This window comes from Hetaerina americana, unplaced genomic scaffold (genome assembly GCF_022747635.1).
Source record: "Hetaerina americana unplaced genomic scaffold, ioHetAmer1.1.p SCAF_21, whole genome shotgun sequence".
Classification (NCBI taxonomy): Eukaryota; Metazoa; Arthropoda; class Insecta; order Odonata; family Calopterygidae; genus Hetaerina; species Hetaerina americana.
The window spans coordinates 6,082,989-6,100,565 of NW_027286775.1; the positions used below are offsets into that span (position 1 = coordinate 6,082,989).

The 17,577-nt window shown below is 44.0% G+C and overlaps 1 protein-coding gene across 1 annotated transcript in view; it reads left to right on the plus strand.

Moving 5' to 3' along the window:
• LOC139688607 (allatostatin-A receptor-like) overlaps window positions 1–16,481 on the plus strand; it is an 80,674-nt gene extending 64,193 nt beyond the window's left edge. The window contains exons 3-5 of the mRNA XM_071586153.1: window positions 8,593–8,790; window positions 9,205–9,348; window positions 16,323–16,481. Of these exons, the coding sequence (XP_071442254.1) occupies window positions 8,593–8,790; window positions 9,205–9,348; window positions 16,323–16,481 (501 nt within the window). The remainder of the gene's footprint in view (window positions 1–8,592; window positions 8,791–9,204; window positions 9,349–16,322) is intronic.
• Window positions 16,482–17,577: the final 1,096 nt, after the last annotated feature.

Consider the following 17,577-nt stretch of genomic DNA (forward strand, 5'->3'; position numbering starts at 1 on the left):
GAAATTATGATCGATCGTAATGTGCAAGACGTATGCATGTATCACTGAAGGCACCAAATAATTTCCGGCGAAACTGTACCCAGGAACATGAATAAAAAGCGGAATGATTGGAAAACTTGGAAGTTGTATAATAACACTCTTTGCTGTAACTTAATACTCGTGCTGTTCATGCATCTCAGAATATACCGCTGTCACGGTTTATCTCTTTATATCGTAAGTTTATGTTTCGCCAGAGGAGCGACTGACACGGTGCCTAGGCAAACATAATTTCTATTTATATTGTAAACTATTAGCTATGATATAGAGGTGCTTAACATAGATTGTCTTTATAACATATGACACCTATTTTTACTCATCAAAATATCTGCATTCCGTCCAATTTACATTTAATTCCATTATTCTCTGCTATTTCCAGACCTGAGACGGAAAGCTAGTTGAAGTGTAATAACCAAACGAACGGTGTCGAGGAAGAAACTTGCGGAGGGGAGACGAGTTTATCGTTTCACTTTTTAGGAGGCATTTTAATTTCACCATGTTTCACCCCACTGCAGGATCTTCAATTATAATTTGCTGATTAGCATACCTGAAGATGTGGTGAACCCTCTTTTAATTAAAAAATCTTCTATTAAAGTGAAGCAATAAAGTCTCCCTCCGTAAGCTTTTAAGTTCTTTCATGAGCACTATTACGAAGTTTCGGCCAACTGTGATCGATCTTCTTGCTCCTACTGTTATCCACGGCTTCAATGTCATGGAGTATGCAATTGAATATATTTAAATCGAACACATAATTTGTACTTTGTGGAAAACTTATTTAATGAGTCATAGATGAAATGACAAACTTCCGTAATCCAACCTACTTAGTATTAATTATAATGGGATTTCTACCAATCGGCGATTTATCCCTGACATTGTGTTGGAATTAGGAAACGGCGATTGTGGAAATAAATTCCTGGGTGAATATCATAAAAAGTCATTAATCGAAAACAACGCGTAAAATCACAGCTGAGGAACTAAAGTCCATGGGAAGGGAAAGGCAGAAAGTCGTCGTTCCACTTTTTTTTCGGACATTTTTACAGTGGAGGGAATGGCGAGCGTGATATCCTCGGTGTTAAATGTAGCTCGGGATTTGTTTTTCAAATTAATCGGTAGGTGGGCACTCACCATGCTCTGTCAAATTGAGAATGGTACGGAAATTAGCACGGGAACGGATTCATTCCAAGCGCTGGACTGGACCAGATGGAATGAAAATTGGTTTTGGAGGATAATTATATTTATCTGCGGGTTTCGTCCTGAGCATTTAGAATGACGGCTATAATGTGGTATTATTGATTCTTCAGCCAAAGTCAGATAGAAATGGGGGAAAGGGAGGGAGCAATGACCACCTAGATCCCAGGGGCTCGTAAAGCAAGAGCATTTGTTGATTAACAGCACAAACATAATAATTTAACTACGGAAGAAACAGACAAAAAAACTGATTTTACTAATCATTGCTGTACCAAAACTGCATACCATATACCCGCTGATCTAAGAAGGAACAAAATATTCAGAATTCGAGACAAATTGAAGTTTCAGAACTGCAGCATGAAGTTGCATATGAAAACCATTTAGTCTAGCACTCTAATTATGTACAATTAAAATGTTTTAATGCATCGGTTTGAATCGTTTATCTTACTTCATAGGACCATCATGTAATTTAATTATTTATTTTTGCATTTAATAACATATAAATTTAGCGTTAACAGGAGTCTAATTCTGTGTCCAAGCGGTAGGGATTCCAACTGGGACTCAATGATCTCAAATGATTTAGCGTTTTGTTGAGCTCCTGTTAATATTATCAGACATTAAATGCCGAAAACTCAAGTAATTAAATATACTGCGATGGTATCCTCAGAAATCTCAAGAATATTCGCACTTGTTGTCAAGAGTGAATCTTAAATTAAATTTGAAGAAAGCACAATACGCTAAGAAAATGCACATGCACTGGGAAAATTCCTTAATCCTACAGAAACGGAAGGGTAGAAATTAGATCAGCGGAACTGATCGGAGTGAAATACCTGTGTGACGCATATTTAATCGGAGCCGATGGGCCGACAAAGCAAAGGGAAAGTCTCGTTGAGAATGCTTTAAGAGCTGCATTAATGAAAATTATCGGCATCAAACGAATAGTGTTGGGCGGGGTGGAAAATATTCGAATGAAAAATGAAGGAGAGGTTTCGCTGTTCAGACTTCACCTTCAATACTTGTCGACCGTTGAACCTCCTGCGCAGGAGGAATTAACTTCGGAATCAAAACATACAGTGGGAAAAGCTGGGTGGTCTCGTCGTGATCAGTGAACAGAAATTCCTCTTTGTTCTTGGAGGGCATCGGTAGCGAGCCAGGGCGTAGATTACTCGAGAGAGATTAAATATTAGAGAGCAAACAGAAATAGGAATCTGATGCCGAATGGGCTCAAAGAGGGAATGATTTTTTCCTTTGCAAAGATCGTAATCTTAAATTGGCAATAATTCAAATTACTCTTCGAAAAATGGTTATGTTAAGTTAAAAATCACTAATTAAATTCATGGCTGTTGGCCTCTCCAAAGTGCCCAACCGCTTCCACACAACTTGGTTAATTTTGCATGCTGGATTGAGTTGTCTGTGGGGAACATTACTCTATTTTGAAACAAACCTACCGGGCACACTATCCGTATATATATATATATATATATATATATATATATATAAACCATAAATACCCTAAAGTCGGTTCAGGAGGGTCAGTCAGTCAAAGATCACCCAGTACTAAGCCCTATACGGAGTGTGAAATTCACACATCAGGGAAGGGGAGCCAGTTCCTTTCCCTGTGCCGGTTACGGTTTCCCAGGAAGACCTGGTACCCGAAAAATCACATAGCTTGGGTGGAGCTCCAGGTGCCAAGAGTGCGTTGCTCGGGAATCGAACCGGGACCCTCTGGTCAGTAGTCCAACGCTTTACCACCTGGACTACCGCGACCCACTAGAGTTATATATATATATATATATATATATATATATATATATATATATATATATATATATATATATATAGTATATGCTTTCATAGACGTAACACGGAAGTTCCGAATAGTACAATACACAGTAACACATAATATAGAAACACAAAAAAAGAGAACACTCACACGTATTTTCTTGATATTTCGACGGAAACAATCCGTCTTCCTCTGAAGATGTAGAAGTAATGACTGCTGGAATTGTTGAGGTGAGGGGTGCGAGAGAAAGGGAAGGGGGCCAGGGGAAGGGGAGAACGGGAGGCGAAGGAGGGGTGAAAGGAATGGTTGGGGGAGGAAAGGGAGAGGGAAGGGGTGGAAGTAACAGTTTTAGGCCACTCCCATCAGTGAACGACATTGAGGCCCGGATGCTGATAGGCCATACAGATGTAAATGAAAGCCAATTCAAGGGTTTTTAATTCTATAGGGTTATCGGATGTGGGAAGGGACGCTAGGACGGAAACATTGTAACACTGGTTGAAGGGGGTATTATGATGGGAAGCATGTTTAGGGATGGGGAGACCCGCGGACGGGGAGGAGGGATTGCACGAGGCGCGGTGGTTGTTAATCCTAATGTTAAGTGGTGTGGAACATTGGCCTATGTAAAAGGACGGGCAGAGTTTACAGGTAAGAAGATAAACAACATTCTTGGAAGTGCAAGAGGAATAGGGGAAGGGCGGGAGAGAGTTGAATGGTGGGATGGAGTGGGGTGGAGTGGTGAAAATAGGGCAGGTTTTGCATCTTGCTCGATGACATGGAGTGGGTATGGCTCTGGGTGTGTGAGGGGATTTTGAGAGTGGCCTGGTGGATTTGAGGATATCTGCTAGGTTGGCGGGACGTTTGAAGGTGACAGAGGGGCAATTGGGGAGAAGGTTGGAGGAAGTGTTGTGATTTTTGAGGATGGGGAATAGGTCTTTGAGGATGACTTTGAGAGACTGAATGCCTGGGAAGTAGGTCGTACAGATTGAGAGAGGCTGGGAGTCTGTGGTTGACGCAGGCTTGGGGGTGTAGGAATGTTTAAGTATTTTTTTATGGAGGAGAGAATCAGGGTATCCTCGTTGGAGGAGGGAGTGGTGAAGGTTGTTAAGGTATTTGTTAAGGGATTCGGGATGGTTGCAAATGCGGTGACCGCGGATAGAAAGAGAGTAAGGGAGGGAGCGCTTGGTATGGGAGGGGTGACAACTGCTGTAATGAAGGTATTGCTGCTTATTAGTAGGTTTGGTGTGAACAGAGGTAAGGAATTTGTTGTTGCTGAGGGAAATATTAACATCGAGGAAGGTAATCTGAGAGGATGAAATGATCGAGGTGAAAGACAAAGATGAGGAATCATTGAGTTTGGAGATGAAGGAATTGAGGGAATCTATGCCGTGTGGCCATAGTAGAAAGATGTCGTCAATGTATCGGAGACACAGGAGAGGTTGCAGAGGATAGTTGGAAAGGAAATTCTCTTCCAGGACACCGAGGTGGAGGTTTGCATATGAAGGGCTGAATCTGCTACCCATGGCACAGCCCTTTATTTGGAGGTAATGGTTATTGTTGAAAGAAAAGGAGTTGCGGGTGAGAATGAAGTTGGAAAGATCAATGAGAAAATCGGTACTGGGGATTTGAGGGGTAGGGCGTTTGGAGAGGAAGTAACGTAGGGAAGAAAGGCCTTCTTGGTGAGGAATGGATGTGTATAAGGAGGTGGCATCGATTGTAGCCATAGTAATTTGGGTGTCAGGAGGGAGTGAAGTTGAGTGGAGCAATCTGAGGAAGTGGTAGGTATCTTTGATAAAGGAGGGTAGGGAGTGAACTAAAGGTTGGAGATAGTGGTCCACGAAGGCGGAAATTCTTTCGGTCGGAGAGCTACGCGAGGAGACTATAGGGCGGCCTGGGTTGTTGGGTTTGTGGATCTTAGGAAGGATGTAGAAGTGAGGGGTGTGAGGTTGGGAAGGGGAAAGGAGGGAGATGTCCCTGGGGGAAAGATTCTCCTTAGGGCCATTGTCTCGGAGGAAAGCGATTATTTCTTTTTGGAATGCGGGGTTAGGGTCAGCAGGAATATGTTGATAGGAGGAAGTGTCGGAGAGTAATCTGTTGCATTTTTGAAGGTAGTCTGTAGTGTTTAGGATTACAACTGTCGAACCCTTGTCGGCAGAAGTGATGACTAGGTTGGGGTTGCGTGTGAGTTTTTTTAACTCAGCTAATTCGGCCGGGGAGAGATTAGTTTTCGGATTTAGAGATTTAAGGAAAGAAGGACTAGATGTTTTGGACAGGAGAAGATTGATAAAGATTTCGACCGGGTGATTTGGAGGGAGCGGTGGAGGCTCAAGGTGGGAAGGCGGCCGGAACTTGGTGAGAGCGCTGTGTGTGTGTGCGGGGGATTGAGTGGCGGGTTGCATCGCCCAGAAATGTCGCCATCTAAGATTTCTGGCAAAATTGATGACGTCTGCGAGGATGGTCACGTGATTAACCTTGGGGGTGGGGGAAAAAGAGAGGCCTTTTCCCAGAAGAGAGGTTTGGTGCTCATTCAGCGTTGTGCTAGAGAGGTTCAGCACGTGTTCGGCAGTATCTTTTGCTTGGTCAGCCGGCGGGGAAGGGACGGATTGAGAAGGGTTTTGTTGGTGGCAACGGCTCGGTGGAATTCCTGGTGTTGGTAGGGAAGGTGGGGGTAAGTGGAAAATAGTCGCTAAATCCGGTTTCTGTAGGTAAAGGGGTGGGGGAGGAGGGCTAGTTTTGACAAGTTGGAGAGGTAAGGCAAGGCCTTGGCGGAAGTAAGAAGTGCAAAGATTGGACAATTTGTTTAAGGCTTTTCTGCGTCGGAACTCAAGGGAGCGGAGAGCCGATTTGAGGATTCGGTTTACATTCGGGAGGAGATGTGGGGAAGTGAGAGAAAGAATGTTGATGAGGGAATGTGTGGAATTGTGATATTTGTGAATGAGGCCATTGTATTGATCTCGGATGAACGTGAAAAAAAGAAAGGACTGTTGAAACTTGAGTGCATGTAGACTGGGGTGCAGGACGGAAGGTAGGCCTGATATAGGGAACTTAATGCATAAGCCATTGGGAATGATACCCAATGCAATGCATGCCGAAAGAAATTCAGAATGGCAGGTGTATTGGGCGAGTTTGCGGGAAAATTTCCGAATCTGGCGTAACCAAGATGATCCCTTAACAAATACCTTAACAACCTTCACCACTCCCTCCTCCAACGAGGATACCCTGATTCTCTCCTCCATAAAAAAATACTTAAACGTTCCTACACCCCCAAGCCTGCGTCAACCACAGACTCCCAGCCTCTCTCAATCTGTACGACCTACTTCCCAGGCATTCAGTCTCTCAAAGTCATCCTCAAAGACCTATTCCCCATCCTCAAAAATCACAACACTTCCTCCAACCTTCTCCCCAATTGCCCCTCTGTCACCTTCAAACGTCCCGCCAACCTAGCAGATATCCTCAAATCCACCAGGCCACTCTCAAAATCCCCTCACACACCCAGAGCCATACCCACTCCATGTCATCGAGCAAGATGCAAAACCTGCCCTATTTTCACCACTCCACCCCACTCCATCCCACCATTCAACTCTCTCCCGCCCTTCCCCTATTCCTCTTGCACTTCCAAGAATGTTGTTTATCTTCTTACCTGTAAACTCTGCCCGTCCTTTTACATAGGCCAATGTTCCACACCACTTAACATTAGGATTAACAACCACCGCGCCTCGTGCAATCCCTCCTCCCCGTCCGCGGGTCTCCCCATCCCTAAACATGCTTCCCATCATAATACCCCCTTCAACCAGTGTTACAATGTTTCCGTCCTAGCGTCCCTTCCCACATCCGATAACCCTATAGAATTAAAAACCCTTGAATTGGCTTTCATTTACATCTGTATGGCCTATCAGCATCCGGGCCTCAATGTCGTTCACTGATGGGAGTGGCCTAAAACTGTTACTTCCACCCCTTCCCTCTCCCTTTCCTCCCCCAACCATTCCTTTCACCCCTCCTTCGCCTCCCGTTCTCCCCTTCCCCTGGCCCCCTTCCCTTTCTCTCGCACCCCTCACCTCAACAATTCCAGCAGTCATTACTTCTACATCTTCAGAGGAAGACGGATTGTTTCCGTCGAAATATCAAGAAAATACGTGTGAGTGTTCTCTTTTTTTGTGTTTCTATATTATGTGTTACTGTGTATTGTACTATATATATATATATATATATATATATATATATATATATATATATATATATATATATAAAATCATAAACAAAAGGATAAAGAGTAGGGCAAATGATTACTTAGGGGATGATCAGTTTGGGTTTAGGAAGGGGAGAGGTACGCGCGATGTCATTACAGTAATGAGATTATTAATCGATAGGAATATAGAACACAGCCAGGAGGTATTAGCCTGTTTCGTAGATTTCAAAAAAGCCTTTGATAGAGTAAATTGGGAAACACTAATGAGTATATTGCAGAAAATGGGAATAGATTGGAGCGAAAGGAGGCTAATCCGCAACCTGTACATGTCTCAGATTGCTCAGGTGTGGGGGGGAACGGTGAGTCAGGATGGGCAGTGTTAGGAAGAGGTGTAAGGCAGGGTTTCCCATTATCACCGTTGCTGTTCAACCTGTATGCAGAGGAAATGATCAAAGAGGCATGGGAAGAACTGGAGGTAGGAATGAAAGTGGGCGGGGAATTCGTAAAATCAGTTAGGTTTGCTGATGACCAAGCTTTAGTTTGTCAGTCAGCCAAGGGGCTGCAAGCATTGCTGAGTGAATTGGAAATTCAGCGCGACAGGTATGGGATGATAATCATTAATAGTAAAATAAAGGTTATGCGATTTTCTGGAAAGAAAAAGGCTAAGCTAAACATTAAAATAGGAGGGCAAAATCTAAAGCAGGTAGAACAGTTTACGTATCTCGGTAGTGTTTTGGATCAACACGGTCAACGTCGTAGGGACGTAAGGAGAAGATTTGCGCTAGGCAAAGTGGCTCTCACGAGGAGGAGGGAGTTGATGAGAGGGACGTGGAGTAAGGGTATTAAGAAAAGACTCGTAAAAACTTTAATATGGAGCGTAGCTAAGTACGGTGTGGAAACGTGGTCATTGAAGCAGGAGGATAGACGTATGACCAAGCAGAGTCGGGCGTCTGCTTGTGAAGACCTTCTGAAACGGTATCGCGTCGATTTCCCAAACCCCATTCATTTCCGACTTGGCATCACCAGATTATATTTCCTAGTCCCAAAAGTTGAATCCTCCCTCAAAGGAAACCGCCACCATGGGACCCTAAGTGCCGTCAAAGAATCTTGCACGCGCGCCCTTGAGAACCTTCCGGAATCCTCCTTCAAGTCGTGGAAAATCCGCAGGCAAAGGTGTGTCGTCCCTCAAGGGATGTACTTTGAAGAACTTTGAGTCATTTGAATCAATTTTTTCGAAACCTTTCCCGATACCTTTTATATAAATCTTGTGCATAATATACACATATGCACTGTTTATCTGCTCGAATGTATGCGCGTGTGTGTATCGTGTGCTCCGAATATGTCAATTGCTGTACGCCCTCGTGTTTTTTGCAGAATTAACGCGAGTGACCTCACTTTTCAGGTGAGCTTCTTCGCCACGTCGTACGTGCTGCCGTTGGCGCTCATCTGCGGCCTCTACGTGTGCATGCTGGCGCGGCTGTGGCGAGGGGCGGCCCCCGGGGGACACGTGTCGGCCGAGGGCCGCCGGGGCCGCAAGCGCGTCACCCGCATGGTGGTCGTCGTGGTGGCCATCTTCGCCATCTGCTGGTGCCCCATACAGGTGAATGGTGGCTCGAAAGGTTCCTTTGAAGGTGTGCTAGCCAAACACCATAAGGGAGGTTGGAGTGGCTGGCCAACATGGCTGACCAATGACGGGGTGAGTCCTGTGGGGTGGTTTCAGTCGGAAAGAGATCATTTCTGAAGCATTTCCACGGGACTATGGAACGTGCTCCAGCAATCACCTCTTGCCAACACTAGTCTTCTCACACAGCTCCCCCTTCTCAATGGTCAGCCATGTCGATACTGGAGTTTCCATCTTCCTATTTGATTTTGGAATCCATTTTCTTCATTCATTCATGTCTATATAATTCATAGTATGCAAAGAGCTAAATCAGTCACTTCAAGGAGGATGTCGATTCGTGTGCCTTTCCCCGCGCACACCCCTGCGACTGACCGCTAACTCTTCCCCTTCCAGGTGATCCTCGTCCTGAAGAGCGTGGACCACTACGAGATCACAAGCGTCTCCGTGTTCATCCAGATCGCTTCGCAGGTGTTGGCGTATCTCAACTCATGTGTCAACCCTATTCTATACGCTTTCCTGTCCGAGAACTTCCGCAAGGTTTGTTCCTCACCTTGACCCGACTTCCGCCGTCCTTACGCTGACCTTCTCGTACCTTTTCAAGCCCAAATATTGGCAACTTCGCACTGAACAAACATTTCTTCGTACATTTTTCCTGCTATTAGTTGAACTGATATGTCTTTTCAAAATTAAATATTTCAAAATTTTAAAATACTGAATCTTTTAAATTCCGTTCACCAGAGAGCCAGGAATGGATCATCCCGAGATCATTCATTTGAGTTGCGTTTTGCTCTCTCAATTACTGGGATAAAAGCAGAATCAAATGAAACACCGAAAAGGACCGACGAATGGTATGTGCCCGATATCTCCTCCCAAGCATTAGGGTTTGCGTACGCCGACGAATAGAGGGAGCACTGATGAGTGTACTGTGTCAAATTTAGGGAGAAAATAATGCCCTAGTTGAGGAGGTATAGTCGTGTACCTGTTGGAAATACTGTGTGTGTTGGTATTATTGACAAATCTGTAGTTAATACCCAATTTGTGTATAGTTTGCTACGTAGATAGAGGCCTTTATTCGGGCGAAATTGAGGGCAAATGGTCCCTTCTTCCATTTAACCCATAGTCGTATACATATTATATTAGGCATTAAACTTATAGTTACATTCATATGTACACATAAATACATATAGACAGACTTAAATTCATTTAGCACAGATTTGCACATCGTAAAGAAAAAGATCCAGAGAGTCCAATTTATAAGGCCACTTCTATGAACTCGGCAATGTCGTGGCCGTGCACCTTGAGAAAAGGAAGCGATAAAGCTCCTGCTCCTTTGAAATGTTACCAAGGGCAACCAACCTCTTGAAAATGATGTGCGTATCTTGAAACTGAGCCGAAGTGTTTGTATTAGTGCCGGAAAATCATAAATATATGGAGTGTCGAGCATAGCGTTCAGATATCTACTCCAAGCATTTATCAAAATTGACGTTAGCACCACGATTGTGGTGTGTAGGTGCTATAATCAGGGATATGTGCGTTATCAATTAACAGTTAATGCTGCTTCCAACGCTCATTCACTTGAAAAATGAAGTCGGGAGATGTAATACCCTCTGTGCTTTCCAATAGTCATATGACAGGTTATTGAATGCCGCGACCGCCACAATTGGAACAAAGTCCATCACCAATCGATCGCAGTACATACACTGTGGAAGAAATGACTACGTAAATAGCACTGACTAGTGTCATAAGACGCCGACTTTATTTACTGTCTGCGCAAAAACAATGCAAATGGCCTCTCCGACGGATGGCCCAAATAAAATAAAATGGGCCCAAAAACCCGAATTGAAAAATGGTTTCCTGTCTCTCAGTAAATGAAGATTCATTAATTATGCGTATGTTTCCCATCCATCGGCTTACAATATTGCTTTACTTTTTGATAGTTTTGTATGCGTCTTCTTTCCCATGCTCCTTTTAATTTTTTACCCTAATATTTGCACCGTTTAAAACCTCATTCGGACGGCTTTGGATGAAAAATATAAAATCTGTTCTCACTTTCTTAATTCTATTTTACTTTTTCAATGCACATAAATTATACGAGGGTAGGCTGAAAAGTAATGCGCACATGTTTGTCAAGAGCGCGAACAAAAACAAATGGCGAGATCGGGCAAAAAGTACATCCAAGTACAATTCTTAAATTTCAAAATCATACATTTATTTTTCAACATAGTCACCATTAAGTCCATCACCAATACCCTCGTACTATATTTATTATACTTATCACTAAATAAAACGAACATTACATATTATTATTCATAATACGCACAACTTATACTATGCATAGTGTATATATAAATATATATATATATATATATTATTATTATTATTATTGGGTAATCTACTGGTTAAAGTAGGTTTTTGGATGGACGTAATTACTAATTAAATAATTTGTGGCCCCTAGCAAAACACAAAATCCTACTCTGAGTACTTTCTTCCTCCCTTCATCCCGTCCAACATCCCTATCCTGTTCCTTCCCTTTCCTCGTTTGCCCAACATTCTCCCCTCAATTACAGTCTTCAACATACCGCTGCCGGTCAATACCCCCTTCAGCCACTTTTCCTGCCTCCAAAGGATTGCTCCCAACAAACACCTCTCTTCGCCCACCATACCAAGTACTTCCTCGTTTGTTTTCCGCTCTGTCCATTTCACCTTCTCCATTCTTCTCCACACCCACATTTCAAAAGCCTCCAGTCTACGTCTATCCTCCTGCTTCAATGACCACGTTTCCGCGCCGTACATAGCTACGTTCCATATCAAAGTTTTTACGAGTCTTTTCTTAACATCCTTACTCAACGTCCCTGTCATCAACTCCCTCCTCCTTGTGAAAGCCTCTTTGCCCAGCGCAATTCTTCTCCTTTCGTCCCTACTACTTTGACTGTGTTGGTCCAAAACACTACCGAGATACGTAAACTGTTCTACCTGCTCTAGCTTTTGCCCTCCTATTTTAATGTTAAGCATGGCCTTTTTCTTTCTAGAAAATCGCATAACCTTTGTTTTATTAATATTGATTCTCATCGCATACCTGTCGCACTGAATTTCCAATTCACTCAGCAATGCTTGCAGCCCCTTGGCTGACTGACAAACTAAAGCTTGGTCATCGGCAAACCTGATTTTACGAATTCCCCACCCACCTTCATTCCTACCTCCAGTTCTTCCCATGCCTCTTTAACCATTTCCTCTGCATACAGGTTGAACAGCAACGGTGATAATGGGCAACCCTGCCTTACACCTCTTCCTAACACTGCCCAACCGGACTCCCCGTTCCCCACTCGTACCTGAGCAGTCTGAGACATGTACAGGTTGCGGATTAGCCTCCTTTCCCTCCAATCTATTCCTATTTTCTGCAATATACTCATTAGTTTTTCCCAATTTTCTCTATCAAACGCTTTTTCGAAATCTACGAAACAGGCAAATACCTCCTGTTTGTGTTCTATATTCTTTCGATTAATAATCCCATTGCTGCAATGTCATCACGCGTACCTCTCCCCTTCCTAAACCCAAACTGATCATCCCCTAAGTCCTATTTGCCCTACTCTCTATCCTTTTGTTTATGATCCTGAGAACAACTTTATCTGCGTGGGTTATCAAACTTATCTTCCTGTAGTCCTCACATGATGTAGCCTTTACCTTTTTCGGAATAGGAACTAAAACTGATCTCACGAAGTCTTCCGGCCAGATTCCTGCCTCATAAATACTACGGATCAGCCCATATAGCCTATTCCTCCCATATTTTCCTAAGTCTTTTAAAAGTTCCGTGGGAATGTTATTAACCCCCACGCTCTATTTAGTTTCATCTCCCTTAATGCCCTTTCTATCTCATTGTTTAGTATGCCTGGACCTAAGCTGTCTTCCTATATATCATATTCCTTTTCTATGTCTAACATATATATAAAAACCATAAACACAGTAATCAACCCGAAGGTCGGTTTAGTAGGTGATGGTAGAGTCCCCCCAATACTAAGCCCTATACGGCGTGTGAAATTCACACATCAGGGTAGGGGGGCCAGTTCTTTTCCCTATGCCGGTTATGGTTTTCCAGGAAGGCCTGGTACCCGAAAAATCACTTAAGCTTGGGTGGAGCTTCAGGTGCATAGCAGGAGCTGCAGAGTGGCTTGCCCGGGAATCGAACCCGGGACCTTCCGGTCAGCAGTCCAACGCTCTACCCACTGGACTACCGCGACCCACAATATATATATAACGATGATTGTACGGAAAAACTCACACGTGCGGCACAATAATGGGCTGACACAATATAACACAAATAGAAAAGAATAGACACATTTAAAAGAACACTCACACGGTAAATTGTTCGAGCTCTCGGCCCTCTCAGAGGCCTTCTTCAAGAGAGACTCTCTCAGAGGCCTTCTTCAAGAGAGACTCTCTTGAAGAAGGCCTCTGAGAGGGCCGAGAGCTCGAACAATTTACCGTGTGAGTGTTCTTTTAAATGTGTCTATTCTTTTCTATTTGTGTTATATTGTGTCAGCCCATTATATGTATACACACACATATATATATATATATATATATATATATATATATATATATATTTATATATATGTTTGTGTGTGTGTACACACACACACTATATATCAAACTTATTTGAGGATCAGAGTTTATGTTTTGACTATCCTGATTGTATCCGTCGTAATATAATATGTATCCTTATTAACCAATTCTTTATTTGGGAAATATTGGATTTAAGAAATGTTTTTGTTCCATTTGCTCCTCATCATCAAATTAAGAACATTTATTAATGCTATTTGACAGATTACATTCTATCATCATGTAAACATTTAATAAATAGATTTAAAAAATCTGGGAAAAACAATGGGCATGATTTGAATATACGCATCCTTTTATTGAATAGTATTGCATACAGCTACTTTCTTTCGTGTGATTAAAATTCATCGAGTGCATGATCAAGTTAATATTTGTGGAGAGGTAACATGATTGCGATTGTGCATGTATGGCTAGTGACCTGACACCCCCCGCCACACGCCCTTACGGTGGCTCGTGGTGTATTGTAGTGATGTAGATATTTCCGCATGTGCGGTTGCTGCCCCAACGCCCCCGCCACACCCCCTAGTGCCGGATTACAGGCGATGGGTAGATGCGAATATAGATGTTACCTTCCTACTCAAGCCCTTCTTTGGACGAAACGTTTCCCTTAAGCCTTGAGGTTGAGGAACGAGGGATGACCATATTGCATCCGAGACTTCCGTTCGAGATGAAAGGGTCTGCAGGGTGATTAAGTTGACATTGATGCAGCCAAAACTAGAGAAATGCATTGAAAGCAGTAGCTTGACGATGCAATTCTTTTTCTGTCCCTCTGACGTGAGAAAATTGGTAACACATTTAGTGGGCAGGCCCCCGGCGAAGCGACCACGTCGCCTTCCAAGACCGGACGATGGATAAGCCTACAAGCAGTCAAAATATCGGTTTTTTAATCTTAATATTCCTATGAAGGTTTCATTTAACCCGTCATGTCGCACTGCCGTGATCCATCACATGAAAACGCCTGATTTTGGAATAGAAGGAGTTTTTTCTGGCTATTTTAGGAGCTCTCCGCACAATTGGCAATGGCAATCGAGAGAGCGGATGCCCTTAAAATGCTTTCAGTTAGAGGTGCTATGGATCCATGAATCCATGGCATCACCGGTGTGGAGTGCAGCACTATTGTAAAATATTTCACACCTTAGCAATAAATCTAGTACCGTCATCAACAAGACTCTGGAACTTAACGATTAATTCAATCCGCAACTCTATTTTTCTGCTCCTCTCCTCTCTAGCACGACTAGGTTTGCTAGGTAAATGAGATAAAAAGGCAAAAGAGAAATATAGTATTATCTTTCGCTGGTTTGGCCTCATTTAGAATATGCTCCAGGTACATTATGGGATCCTCACGAAGTTGGATTGATTGCCGAATTGGATCGCGTACAGTGTAGAGGAGATAGATTTGTAAAACGTTGTTATGATAAACTTTGTACCGTATCCAAAATATTCAAGGAGCTAGGCTGGGAATCACTCCATGGAGCGAAGTTTGGTGTACAAATTGAAGCTCTTGCTGATTTGGAAAGACGTTTATTTTACAGTGATGTTACAGTATAAATATGAAAATATAGTATTATCCCCATCGTAGATCATGCCAAAATGTACATTCCACCATCTAGATTACCTTTGACCGACGTATTACTGACAACAATCAGAAAAATGGAACATTTTTCATACAGTTTAATTTATTTCCATTTAATTTGAGTTTAATTTTTAACTGACAGAGAAAAGTAAATAATTTTTCAAAGGGAAAAAAGCCAAGAGATTAGTAATAATCATTCCTGTACAAATTGTGCACTTATGCACCATTTCTTCCCAACTAGATATGCTAAGTTAATAGAGGGCAAAAACTGAGTAGGGGGAACATTTTATGTATCTCGGAAGTGTTTTGGACCAAAATGGTCAAAGTAGTAAAGGTATAGACCTAGTAATCCGCAACATAAACATATCTCAGACTGTTAGAGAAGAGGTTTAAGCCAGGTTTGTCCATTATCACCGGTGCTGTCCAACGTATATGTGGAGGAAATGATTAAAGAGGCATGGGAAGAACTGGAGGCAGGAATGAAAGTCGGAGGGGAATTCGTGAAATCATGCACCCATCTCTAGTTTGTAAGTCAGTCACGGGATTGCAAGCATTGCTGAGAGAATTGGAAATTCAGTGCGACAGGTATGGGATGAGAATCAATATTAATAAAACAAAGGTTATGCGATTTTCTGGAAAAAAATGCTAAGCTTAACATTAGAATAGGAGGGCAAAAACTAGAACAGGTAGGAAAGTTAACGTATCTCGGTGGTGTTTTGGACCAACACGATCAAAGTAGTGGGGATGTAAGGAGAAGAATTGCGCTAGGCAAAGAGGCTTTCACAAGGAGGAGGGAGTTGATGACAGGGACGTTGAGCATGGATGTTAAGAAAAGACTCGTAAAAACTTTGATATGGAGCGCAGCTATGTGCGGCGCGGAAACGTGGTCATTGAAGCAGGAGGATATACGTAGACTGGAGGCTTTTGAAATGTGGGTGTGGAGAAGAATGGAGAAGGTGAAATGGACAGAGAAGAAAACACACGAGGAAGTACTTGGTATGGTGGGCGAAGGGAGGGGTTTTTTGGGAGAAATCCTATAGAGGCAGGAAAAGTGGATGAAGGGGGTATTGACCGGCGGCGGGATGTTGAAGACTGTAATAGAGGGGAGAATGTTGGGCAAACGAGGAAAGGGAAGGAACAGGATAGGGTTGTTGGACAGGATGAAGGGAGGAAGAAGGTATTCAGAGATAAAGAGGGACCTGATGTAGAGTAGGATGTTGGATTGTATTTTGCTAAGAGAAACAATAAATTCTTTTGGTAGTTGTGTCCATCAAAAACCTTCCCTAGCCGGTATATTACCCAATTCAACTCCATCTTTTCGCAGGCGTTCCGGAAGGTGATCTACTGCGGCCCACCAGGGGGGATGACGAGCATCGGGGGGGCCAACGGCGGCACGGCATCTAGACGCCGGACGCAGAACGGGCGCTTCGACTACGAGCGTACGAAGACGACCCGCACCAACGGCAGCAACGACATTTTGTGATCGGGGGCCAAGGGTCGTGGGGGGGGTGGAGGGCCCGAGGGGACGGCGCAGCAGGGGAAGGAAGCCGCCGAGGGGGAGCGGTGGGTGTAGGCGCGCGGCGGCAGCCCGGGGACAGGAAGAAGGAAAGCCGAGAACCCACCGGGGACAACCCTGGGGGGGATGAACGCCGTTGCTAATATCATCAAAAACGAGACACGTGTGCCCAAGAGCTCTCTCCGACCATGCATCAACAACCTCTTCCCTCTTCGACAGCCACTTGTAAGCACACCCAAACACCCTCTTGTCTTCCTTCCTTGTCTGTCTGTCCCACTCATCTTCCTCTCTTCTAGAAGAAAGGCACGAGCGAGTATTAATACCCCGCGTCCCTCTTTTCGTACTTAAGAACCCCCACGGGGGAGGGTGCAAAGAGCCCTTCCTGGGATTTAATGCCCAAACACTCAACTCTATCTCTTTCTTGATGCAAAAACAAACCCTCCCCTTAAATGGAATAATAAAATAAAGGATCGATTCCGATAGGTTCCAGGTGATCAGCGGAATTGAGAGCAACTCAAGAAAACTTCGTTCCACTGTCGCCAGAACTGAATGAAAAGACGACGAAAAACGGAGACTGAGATCGGTACGTGCGACGCGCCAAAACCGAAAAAAATGAGCGATCAAGTGGATATCTATGCGTGTGTAAAAGTGTGTTTGTGTGGGCGTGAATTTCGCGTCGAGTGCGTGTGCTTCGAGGCTTTGCCATGAGGGAGAGTGACCGGAGAGGGCGCGACGGCAATCCGTTTAGGTCGCGGGTGGGGCGATCGAGGCGGCGTCGGGGGCGTGGGTTTGAGCCTCCTCCGAGCCCCGAGGCCCTTCCCCCGCCCCCGCAAACCCTCGCTCGTCTGACCCGTGCCCTCGCTCGTCTGACCCCAAAAGGGACGCCCGCGAAAGGGGTGGGAGAGAGAAAGAGGATGGGAGGGGGAGAGTGTCCTTCCTTCTCGCCGAAGAAAGCAGCGAGGGTTGGGGGAGTATCTGTCTTCGACCAGAGCCATGCGTCTCGCACTCGTGGACGTCGTCGTCAGGAGAAGACGGAGGGTCGTCGAGAGGACGGTGAAGGTCA